We start from the raw sequence: 12438 nt of genomic DNA, 5'->3' as shown, positions 1-12438 counted from the left end.
GGACCATCTGTCTCTGGTTTTGTACATGTGAGGGGTTGTTATTCCCAGTCTCTATAATATGCATCCTCAAAGTTACCAGAAAATACTTATATTGATAAACCCAAAGGATCTTTCAGACAAAAGATTACTTCCTTATTTCAAATGGCATGCTATAGCAACATTTGGTGCAACAAATTAATTCAAACAATTTCTTAAAGTTCCCTTATTAGACAATAATATGTTTTATAATGTTTAAAGTCAACTTCAATTTACAAAAACATTTTCTAAAATAATTATGTCAGAGCAATAAGCTTGGTTTTTCACGTAGAAAATTCAAAGTTATTATGCAAAAAGAAAAAAAGAATACAATTTCTAATTAAGTTCTGTAAATTTTGCCAGTTCACATTAAAGAACAATGGGCCACTGGAAATAAATAATTAAGAGCAGATTTGACAGACTGCAACAAAAACATGACACTATTTTTAAATGGCTTTTGATTTTACAAAATTCTAATAAGGTGTCTTGGTAAAATTAATTTCTTACCTTGCCATACTTCTGGGCATAAGATCCCGTGAGCAGGGAGTGGAAAACAATGATGGTTTCATCCAAGTCCCAGACAAACACACGCTGGAGAAAAAAAAGATAAATATCAAAGAATTATCAAGTTCTAAGGAAGCAGAAATCTCTTTACAAGTAGAAAATATCTTGCTTTGTTGTTGGATATAATCTTGATACCATTATACAGAAATCTATGCTACTCCATTAATTTTTCCCCCAAATTTGTCAGATCTAACCCCTGTAAAACCCGAGGAACAAGAGTGACAAAAAAGAATAAGCTTAAAAATCTGATGTCCTTATTTGGAATGAATTCATCCAAATATTTACTTGCAGTTAGTACCCAAAAGGCACATTTGGACTTTGCAAGAGAAGTGTGCTATTATAAAATTTTATATTTCATGAATTCATGAAGTTTTGCAATTCATGCAAAGAACTACATTTTTAAAAAGTATTTAAAAGAATCAATGAACAATCCCTAAATAGAAATTGTAAAGTGTGGACTCTTGGGTCAGATTAAGTCATAATATGGGTTGTTTGGCCTGCACAGTGTTTTGAAAGATTTCAAATTATTTATCAAAATTTCCAGATGAGAAGATTTCACACAAAGTTCTGGGTTCTGACTGCAGTAGACAATGCTGGCTGACAGTCCCTGTGGCAGTGATACAGGGGCCCCTTTAGACTGGGCCAGTGCTCCCCACTCTTCTCAATCTGCCAGCCCCCTAGCCCAGTTCACTCACTCACTCACATCACCTGCTGGATTCCTTGAAGGCACTGGAATCTGCTACTGTTGTTCACATCAAGGAAATTCCTTCTTATGAAGAGGTTACAAGGACTATCACTTGACCTTACTATATCCAGAGATTTAACTTTTTTTCACAATTAAAATATGCAATTGTGTAAGAAGTAACTGTAATTGTGTTGAGAATAGTTTCTCCTGATGTTTCATAATAAAAATAAACCTGCTTAGTATGGATATATCTCAAAAGATCTATCCCAACTGGAAATAATGACACATGGAAATTTTTATGGAATTATACACGGAAATATAAAAAATTCAATATATGTATCAAACAATCAGAATTTTTCTTATTTTGTGATGACAACCTTTTTTTCTCCATACACATTAATTTTACCTTTTTAAATTTATTGACCCATGTAAACATTTTTCATACCCTACTGCTCCCAAATAAGAGTGATTCTCAGATAAATACTCCATAATCAATGGCTTTATTTTTCACATTTTTGCTTGTGCCTCCTGTTTGTGTCTTTTGGATCAAAATATGCAACTATCCCTAGAATTTGTGAAGCATTATGATATTTAAGTTGTTATTGTTTTTAGTTTTGCCATTATAATGGATGAAATCTCCAATTTCAGAGCTGTGAAATGCCTACTTCAAAAGTAGGTCCACTCATTTCATGATACACCTTTTTCTTTTAAGTTTGAAACTTAATGGAACTGTACGGTATAGAATATATCATTCAATAAAATAAAACATCACATTACACCTTTTAAGGATAAGTCAGCATACCTCCAGGTCACTGTCGGGAGGCGGGGAGGGATTATTTTTCCGGCCTCTTCCTCGAGACTTTGACCCAGAACTCCTGCACGTTCTCTCATCAAGATCTTTGATGGGTGTGGAGGGGCTCTGCACGCTATCAAACTCTCCTGTAAATAACATAAACTGTGTCAAGAATAGCCCTTCATTTTTAGATTAGGTATGAGTCCCCATTACGAATTACCTTAACAAATTCTTCTACAACAAAAAGCGTCTATGACAACACAGATTTATAATCACAAATACCCAAAATTCTAATTCAGTCAAAAGTTTTGCAGGTCACACAGATTTCTCTTAGTTTCGATCTATGTGATCTATTAAACCTGAACACTTTTTGTACTTCAGATGCCCAAAACGTCCTGTCTCTATCCCTACGTATGTATTTACCTAAATTTAGATCTGTTCTCACTTCCTTATGTCCAAAGATGAGATCCCATCCCTTCCCCTGCAAACATGACTTCCATGCCTCACCTATTAGGGAATCATGCTCCATTACTCAAACTCTCTCTTATCTTCCCTTCAACCTCTCCCTTTTCTAGGGCGGGGGGGGGGGCACAGACAAGTTAAAAAGTCTTTCCCTTTGACCCTGCATTGCTGTCTAGAAGCTATCTGCTTGCTATCTTTTCTTTTTAAAGGACCCTTCTTAAAAGAACAGCGCATACCGGTGCTGTCCAATAGAAATATAATGAGCCACAATGTAACCACATATATAATTTTAAATGTTCTACAAGCTGCATTAAAAAGTGTAAAAAGAAACATGTAAAATTAATTTCATTCTTATATGTTAATGGCTCTAATACATCCAAAACATTATCATTTCAGCATAAAATAAATATAAAAATGACATATTTTACATAATCTCTTTTTCACGCTGTCTCCAAAATCCTATGTGCATATGTCACTCAGAGCTGACTTCAATCTGTACTAGCAACACGTGCCTACGGAGCCTTTGTAATGGGGCTAGTACAGACTGAAGTCAGAGGCTACAGTACTGGACGACACATTTGTCTCCACTTCCTGACATCTGATTTGTCATAATCTAGCTTCAGTTCACAAAAACTCTAAGAAAACTACTCTTACCCAGAGTCCCCACTAAGCACCTAAACAGCAAATGCAATAATAGACAAACTCAGTCCTTACCTTCCTGGCTCTCTGTGCCGTGTATGATCCTCTTAAATACCACCTCCTCGGAACCATTTAGCAGCTGATACCCTGTGTGTTCTAGAATCTTGCTCACGAGTCCTTCTCTGTCTAGGAGACATGGACTCCTTTTCCTCCTTCCATTCCTTACATGCTGGTACTTAGTAGTCCCAGCTTTGATCATTTTCCCCACTCCCCACCATGTGGGCCACCTAACCCTCTCAGAGGTCAGTCACTTTCTATGTGATGACTCGCACATCATACCAGGTCAAATCCTAAGTTTCAGATGTTATGTTTAATTGGGTTCTGCATGGCCCACAGATACCTGAAAGTCTGACACGTCTAAAGCTAGTGATGGAGCATCTTATGAGGTGGAGAGTACAGAGCAGTGGCAAGTCTGTAGGAGAAGGTGTTAAGATAAACAAACTGAGGCAACTGTGAGGTGCAGTAAAACTTTACAAGTAACAAGAGTCAACTTACTGTATGACTTCAAGTATTTCACTCAATCTCTCTGAATCTTAGTTTCTTTGTATACTAAAGCATGGGTAATAGCAGTATCTTTTTTATTATTGAGATAAATCTGATTTATATTTAATTTAAATCATATGTGTAACATTGAAATGTCTAGGAGAGTCCAATGGCAAACTATATTAAAGTTACACCATTTTTAAACTAAAGATGATATGACTCTCACGCTTTACCAAAAAAATTAAAGTAAAATAATTATGAGGACAGCCAAGCAGTTCTTAATCTAAATAAACACATCTGAACAAACTAGATAACACTGAAGTAACATTTTTTCTGAGATGTTCTAAGTAAATAGTAATTTTTACATTGCTAACCTCTAATAATTTCTAATGGTCAAATGTTTTCTTTGGGAAACACTGCGTATGTCAGGACAGCATCAAAAAAAGACAAATGCCTGTGCTCCAAATATTATTTGCTCTTAAAACATTGCTAGCACGGTTCATTGCATGGGTTTCTGCTATTGAATGCGTGAGAGTAGACAGCATAAGAAAAGGTTCTTTAGTTATGATGCCGAATATAGCTCTATATCATAGTAAATCATGTTTCAGGTTACTTGTTTGGGCATTAAATGAGGATTTGGGCATTTAAACACACATCTACTTTTTAAAAAATATCACACAAAATGTTTTCTGTTTTGTTATTTTTATAATACATAATTTTTCTAAGGTTACTATGTCCTGTAAAACAAACGTTCTTTTTCAAATAAAATATTGATTCAAATTAACCCACATTTATTAAGCTTACAAAATTTTTTGGTTGACAGTCCATAAAACCTGTCTTTCTATCCATTATAGATCAATTTGCAGGAGTTAACTTTCATCAGGCATTTTTGTTCTTGCAACAGTGCAAGAGGTGAAAGGACAAGATCTTGCAAAATCCCAAAGTTATTGTGATCAGTTATGGGTGGTTGATTGTTGACTACATCCATAAAAACAGTTTGGCAGGAACAAGTAAGTTACTCAAATGAAATGGAAGCCAGCAGCTATCACAACAAGGGAGTGAAAAGTGTAGAAGGAGGAAGGGAAAAGACTGGTCATAGGAAGTGTCTGGGTCTCAATAAAAGTAGGACTTGATATCAATGATTCTAAGTTACTGAAAGATCTTAAAAGGGCTCTAAGGGGCTTCCCTGGTGGTTGAGAATCCGTCTGCCAATGCAGGGGACACAGGTTCGAGCCCTGGTCCAGGAAGATCCCACATGCCATGGAGCAACTAAGGCCGTGCGCCACAACTACTGAGCCTGTGCTCTGGAGCCCGTGAGCCACAACTATTTGGCCCACGTGCCACAACTGTGGAGGCCCATGCGCCTAGAGCCCCTGCTCCACAACAAGAGAGGCCAGCGCAATGAGAAGCCTGCGCACTGCAACAAACAGTGGCTGCCACTCTCCTCAACTGGAGAGGGCCCGTGCGCAGCCGTGAAGACCCAACACAGCCAAGAAATAAATAAATAAATACACAAATTTATCAAAAAAAAAGGGCTCTAAGAATTTGGACAAAATACAGACAAAAGTATTTTGATGGGAGTAAAGGCATAGCCTTTGAAGAAAACTATGGAGCGTAGCTCCACATGTATTAAACTCTTAGTGTCATGCACTCTCTTTTTTTAAAAAGTTTATTGGAATATGGGTTTGGCTAGAGTCACTACTCATTATGTCTGAGATCCACCCACATTGTAGCCTGGAGCAGTTGTTTGTTTCTTCCTTCATGTGGCTGGAACTTCATGTGTGTATGTGTATATAAATACTACGTATTTTATGCTTTATCCATTCTGTGGATGGATATTTGGGTTATTTGTGGTTTTAAGCAACTATGAATAAAGCTGCTATAAACATTCTTGTTTGTATCTGTGGACATAAGCTCCCTTTCCTAGCAACCCCTATATGTATATACTTAGCATATCCCTGTATGTATATACTTAGCATATCCTTATACGTATATACTTAGCAATCCCTATATGTGTATACCTAGCATATCCCTGTATGTATATACTTAGCATATCCTTATACGTATATACTTAGCAATCCCTATATGTGTATACCTAGCATATCCCTGTATGTATATACTTAGCATATCCTTATACGTATATACTTAGCAATCCCTATATGTGTATACCTAGCATATCCCTGTATGTATATACTTAGCATATCCTTATACGTATATACCTAGCAATCCCTATATGTATATACCTAGCATATCCCTGTATGTATATACTTAGCATATCCTTATACGTATATACCTAGCAATCCCTATATGTATACACTTAGCATATTGCTGTAGGCATATACCTGGCAGCAGGACTGCTGGGTCAAAGGGAAGGCATATGTTCATCTTCAGTAGACACTGAGCACCTTTTTCCAAAGTGGTTGTATTCATTCACTCTCTTACTAGCAATGAGAGTTCTAGTTGCTCTGCACCCTCGCCAGTACTCGGTATGGCTCGTCTTTTTTTATATTAGCAGTTGTGGGGCTTGGTAGTGTCTCACTGTAGTTTTAAGCATTTTCTTGATGCATAATGATGTAGAATACTTTGTTTCTTGCTCATTTGGCATCTTCTTTTTAAAAAGCAGTAACTGTAAATCTTTGGCTAATTTAAAAAATTGGATTATCTTTTTCTTATTGATTGTCAGAGCTCTTTATTGTGAAACATTCTTTACACACACACACTATATATATATATTTAAGTCATATATATATGACTTAAACTTCACTTCTACCCAGTGAATTTGGCCTTTTATTAGCCTCTTTTAATAATGGGAAAACTGGAGACATGTGGGACTCCATTAACTAACCAAGATGAAATAGCTTGTATGTGAAATGTTGATATGATTCCAGAACTCCTGCTTTAACTGCTAGGTAATACTTCCTCCCCCAAACAGCAACAGCCTGTCCAAGTTACAAAAAGGTCAAATGTATATCTGTTTCTACTGCTCAAAAATGTGATATAGACTTTATACAATTTTTGTGAGAGGGCCAAGGAATTCATCGGAAGAACATCAAAGTAAAAGAGCAGGTCCTAAAGAGGGCATGTGCTGTATTTGGGCTCCTACAGCAACCACCCAAATGGAAATGAACTGACCTCCATACCTTTTCAAGGTTCTAGCTTTTCTTCTGATAAAGGGTAAAATCAGGAACTTGAGCTCAACTAGTCATTAAACATTTGTTGACTTTTTTTTTAAAGGAGAAAGCTGTTAATTCCAGTGCCTCTGTCAATTTAATGCAAGTAATTGCACTAGGGCACAGTAATGCTGCAGGTAGGTTAAATGCAAATAGGCAGAGAAGTTAAATGTGGTCAGTCCTTTCCATCTAAACCCTCTTGTTGGCGTCAATGAAATGAATTAGCACTTTGCTTTCCTTCCTGTTCTTATGTGAAATGCCATGAAGCCTAGAAAGTCTACTGAGTTCTGCCCAAGAAACTGGCTTCTTTTCAGAGTGAAGTGATCTTACTATATCCTTTACTTTTCTGCAACATTTGTAAAGTTTAATTAGCTACTGTATTGAAATGTTTGCCAAAGTCTTAGAGTACAGAATACTGTTACAAATTGCTAGTTATATTTGATTTTAAAGATGTTTAAAATTTTAAAAAGGAACTATAAAAATATCATTAAGCTTAATGTGCTAATCGGTCATCAAACATTCTGAATGCAAATCAAAAATATAATATACCTAAGATAAACTTTATGTTAAAGGCAAAGAGAGATCTTTTCAAAGATAATGAATTAAAATATCTGTTCTTAATCAGCATGGTAATGTTTCTTTAAATACATTGTCAAATTACCTAATAAGGTAAACTAAATGACTGAATGCTATTTGTAATTTCCAAATACCCATTGCCCTAGGCTTTTTCCTGGGCTAACACTATACATGACTGAATAATTATCTTTTAATCAGTACTGTAATGAATAGCTGCACTTCTAAGTTTTGGATATTTAGATCCAACTTTATTTCATTAGATTTATCGCTAAATCAGAGCAACCAGCTGTCTCTTATAGAACATAAAGATGTTTCCATTTTAAACACAGGAGAAGTCAACAGTGAATATTTTATGAAAAACTGTGGATTTAATTGTTACGTCTGCTTGAAGTCCAAACGCAGAGCCAGTCAATGAAAAATACTCTTCATACCCTTAAACAAAATACCTCAAATTTCATCAATAATAAATAAAAATCCCATAGTTATGAACTTGTTCACTTTTTGGATGCATGCCAGATTTGCAAAGGTAAAATCAAACTCGAAACTACCTTGACTGAAGGTCTGAGGTCACAGAATTCCTTAAAGATCTAGACACATGTATTGTTATGATTTTGGTTGAGAGAATAATATGGTTACGAGTAGAAATAATTTCTTCTTTAAATTCAACAGAAAGTCTCATAATATCTGACAATTATGTCAAACTGTATTCATTGGTATTGGCAACCAATGGAAGGCTGAAGAAATTGCAGCATTCTGGCAGTGAATATGAGAATGTCACATATGAATGTGTTACATTCAAAGTCACACACCCAGAATATCTACATGTCTGCATTTAGTATTTTTAATATAAATAGAATAGTTATTCTGAAAGTTGATTATTCTTTAGCTAATGGAGAGTACCCATCTGTGTCTTCCCTACATAGAAACTCTTGCGGTCATACTGAAATTAGATCAAAATCAATCTTCTACACAAAGTTCTACCCAGCATAAACCATTTTTAGGTATATAAATGGTTTTCATTCCTGGCAGCTCAAGTCTAGTAAATTCCAAAACAGTTTGATAGTTCTATCATTCAGTTTCTGATATCTCGATGATCAAATATTTCTTCTGTGGTTTTGCTTCATCCTACTTTTTTCCCCACGCATTTACCAGTGAGAAACACCTTTCACAGTGTAATGAGAACATCAAATATCTCCCTACTAAAGTGTTTCAACCACTTGTTAAGCAAGGATTCTGAAATCACTCATCCTTTAAATGGATTCTTAATGAAATGTAAGTATTTACTCAAAGAGGATCAGGACAGAATTGGAACATGGGATTCAGACTGGGTGGAGGTTAAGGCAAGTGACGTGGCAAGGGTGCAAAACTTAAGGGCCGTGAAAATGAATGCTTCTTTAAATTCTGCACCCCAGGCAGCTTGCCTTCTCTTCATTCTGGCCCTACATAGGATACATGGGCTGCTAAGAGAGGGGGAGGATAGATGGAAAGCCTAAAAGAAGGGAATGAGGACCAGAGGTTCAAAGGGGCTATGTGTTTGCAGGAGGGAGGGTTTAAAAGGAAGATAAGGGGAAAGAAACTGATAGTAGGGGCATCAAAGACAAAGTCTAGTACACCTACTAACAATTTTCCCTTGGGTCTATATTAGAGACAATATTTTGACATTCTTTTTTTTTATATTCTTTTCCATTATGGTTTATTACAGGATATTGAATATAGTTCCTGTGCTATATAGTAAGACTTTGTTGTTTATTCATCCTATATAAAATAGTGAACCAAAAAGAAAGAATGTTACCATTTCATGACTATAATTGTATTTTAGCTGTTGCTTACAGTACGTTTCACTGTCACTTCCTTATGTTCAAATTAGTTTTCTTGTTAATATTCCCCACATTATCTAGCATTTTCCTTTTCTCAACATTCATACTATTGTAATTTACTTGCTTGATCTTTGTCTTGCTTGTTAAATGGAAACTAAATGTATGCAGAGAGCATATTCACTGCTGAAATATCAGCAGTGCCTGGTACCTAATAGGCACTCAAGAAATAATTGTTTAATGGGCTTCTTGGAACCACTGGTCCAGTTAGAAAGAATTTACAGTTTTGTGTATTCTTGCCTTTCCAAAACAGGACAAAAAAGAAGCAGAGATGAGTTTGGATCTTGCAAATAACTGAAGTCAGAAAAATATTCTTGAACATACTAAATAGAATTTACAGAGACAAAAAATTTCTTAACTTCAATGTTCTTATTGAGTTTTGATAGTTCTTCATATATTCTGGATAAGTCCTTTATCAGATGTATTTTGCAACTATTTTTCCCAATCTGTGGCTTGTCTTTTTATTCTTGTGATGGTGTCTTTTGAAGAGCAGAAGTCCTTTGTTTTATGAGGTTTAATTTAGCTTTTTAGTTATTTTATGGATTGTATTTTTTGCATGATATCTATTAAATTTTTTACATAACCCAGGCTACAAAGAGTTTCTCCATGTTTTCTTCTAGAAGTTTTAGTTTTTACATGTTTTGTATATGGTATGAGTTACAAGTCAAGATTCTGTTTTATGTTTTGTTTTGTTTTGTTTTTGCATATGGATGTCAATTGTTCCAGAACCATTTTCTGAAAAACTATTCATTCTCTAATTGCCTTTGCATCTTCGTCAAAAACCTAACTTTTAGTATATGTTGTATATATTTCTGGACTCTTTATTCCATTCCATTGCTCTATGTATCTAGCCTTTTTGCCAATACCAAACATTCTTGATTACTATATTTTATAAATTTTGAAATCAGGCAGTGTGAGTCCTCAAACTTCGTTCTTATTTTTCAGAATTATTTGGTTATCCTAGTTCCTTTGCATTTCCTTGTAATTTTAGAATCATCTTGATAATTTCTCCAAAAGGTCCTGCTGGAATTTTGATTGGGATTACAATGAATCTCTATTGAACTTGCTTTTAACTTTAAATTCTTCAGCTGTGTTAAATATGTGTCAGCAAATACAATTCTAATAAGAATACAGATAAGCTTCTGGCAATGACGAATACAATGGATTTTAATGTGTTGATAAGACAAAGATATTAAACTACCTACCAGTGATCCTAGAAATCCTAGGGATGTAGGAAATATTCACTGGCTGGAGCTACTGATGACTCATAAGGTGAAAAAGTTACACGGTTTCTCAAGCATAAAGGAAATATTATTAGTTTTACCCAAAGAAGATAATATTACAACTTTTCTAAGCTGTCAGGAGCTCCACCAAATAATTAGCCTTACCTTTTTATCTCCATATTCATACGTATTCTGTTATTTGAGATTAAAATCTCCTAACTATCCCACATCTAAAAGAAAGGTTTTCTGTATCAGTGGTACTAGCACAATCAGTATTATTATCTGGGAGCTCTCAGCCTTGTTTTTAAAATGGCCATTTTCTCCATATTATTAGACACAGCAAAACATATAAAAAGTATTTCACCTGGATGAAGATCTGTACCTGGTTGGCCAGTCAGTCCTGGGAGAGATTCCTGCAGCTGGTAGGTTGAGGTGGAGGAGGATGTGCCGTCGGCTGTGTTATTTGACGTCATGTATGCGCCGTACGTTGATGCAGAGTAATACTGTGCATACTGGTTTTGGCCAAAGGCTGTGTAGGATGGATAATCCTGAAACAATAATTGAGACAGCTTACCCTCTAGTATACTCCAAAGAAAAGCACTCACAATGGCAACGGAAAGATCAGTAGCTGGTTCTACTGGTCCTGGAGTCCACAGCTTTGAGGTGACCCTAATAAGCAGAGACCACTCTGGGGGCATCTCCTACAGCATATAGTAACCAAATACCCTGAGGGCTTTGCAAACCAATACACAGATTTGAATCTATCTCAGGGTTGTATATGATTCATTTTCCCCCCAGGATTACGTATCCAAGGATGTACATCCTCAGGTCTTGTGCACTTGAAGAGGAGAGAAGGGGAGGGTTATATTCACAGCACTCATTCTCATCCTCTAATATCACCAGCTAGGAGGAGGTGTGCCCTTCCTCCTGCTTCCATACAGAACTTGGGCTGCATTTTGTGATTTCTATTCCCTTTTTAGGCCTTGATAATTTTGTTTTCTTGGCAGGAGGCAAAGAGCAGAGAAAAGAAAATGAATAAAAGATTTTCTTACCCAGTTTCTCACAGGCTACATGCCATCTGAGGCCTTGAACGAAAGTACTTAGTGAGATTTTCAAATATTAAGCTTGCACTTGTTAGAGAAAAAAGAAAGCCACTGGATCAATTCCTCTCACCTGCTTTTTATTAAAAATTTTTCAATAATCTTAAAATGACCTAAATAATCCTTCAAAATCCTCTTACATATTAAGATAATGAATAAGTACTCATATTTGTTGCAAAAATTGGTGTTTAATATATCTGACATGTTTTAGCCCAAACTGTTATCAGTGATGACAAATCCTTGGTCAGGATTAAGAGTCCCTAGTACATGTTTCTAAGGCAAACAGAGATCCACAGTTGATGTGGTTTCCGAAAGAGAAAATTCTCTGCATACGTAAATACGTGTATATGCAAATATATATATTATCAGAAAGGATTAAGGAGTATGGCAGAAAATTAAAATTCTATTTGTCTGTTAATTTCGTGATCTGATGTTCCCTACTATTATCTGTGATTCGAGGGAGAAAAAAAACTCTTAGTGATATTTGAACAAAGTTCCTAGTAACATTTTTCTCAGAGTAAAAGAGTGATCACAAATATCAACACAGTGCTTATTTTGTGTCAGGCACTGTTCTAAAGCCTTTAGTAGATTTACTCATTGAATCCTCACAACCTCCTATGCAATATTATTCTTATCTCCATTTTACACTGAAGTAAAGGGATAAAGGCACAGAATGCTTAAGTGATTTGCCCAAAGTCAGACAGCGAGTTTCAAGGCTAGAACTGGAAGCCAGAGAGCCTGACTCTAGCATCTATCTGTGTGCGGAAGCTCCCAGTTAGGCTGCCAATGCCCTG

The 12438-nt window shown here is 35.8% G+C and overlaps 1 protein-coding gene across 16 annotated transcripts in view; it reads right to left on the bottom strand.

The window, feature by feature from the left end:
- The window catches only part of EYA4 (EYA transcriptional coactivator and phosphatase 4), a 299421-nt gene that overhangs the window by 39360 nt on the left and 247623 nt on the right, over positions 1–12438 (bottom strand). For 11 of the 16 annotated variants that reach the window (XM_057739427.1, XM_057739428.1, XM_057739426.1 and 8 more), the window contains 3 exons: positions 10909–11092; positions 2067–2203; positions 523–606 (listed from right to left, as the gene is read on the bottom strand). In XM_057739427.1, the coding sequence (XP_057595410.1) occupies positions 523–606; positions 2067–2203; positions 10909–11092 (405 nt within the window). The remainder of the gene's footprint in view (positions 1–522; positions 607–2066; positions 2204–10908; positions 11093–12438) is intronic. The other 5 variants (XM_057739432.1, XM_057739437.1, XM_057739436.1 and 2 more) reach the window with 1 other exon arrangement.

The sequence above is a fragment of the Hippopotamus amphibius genome, chromosome 6, assembly GCF_030028045.1.
Source record: "Hippopotamus amphibius kiboko isolate mHipAmp2 chromosome 6, mHipAmp2.hap2, whole genome shotgun sequence".
In the NCBI taxonomy this organism is placed as follows: domain Eukaryota; kingdom Metazoa; phylum Chordata; class Mammalia; order Artiodactyla; family Hippopotamidae; genus Hippopotamus; species Hippopotamus amphibius.
The sequence above is the reverse complement of the archived record's forward strand: the minus strand, read 5'-3'. Positions and strand labels throughout refer to the sequence as shown.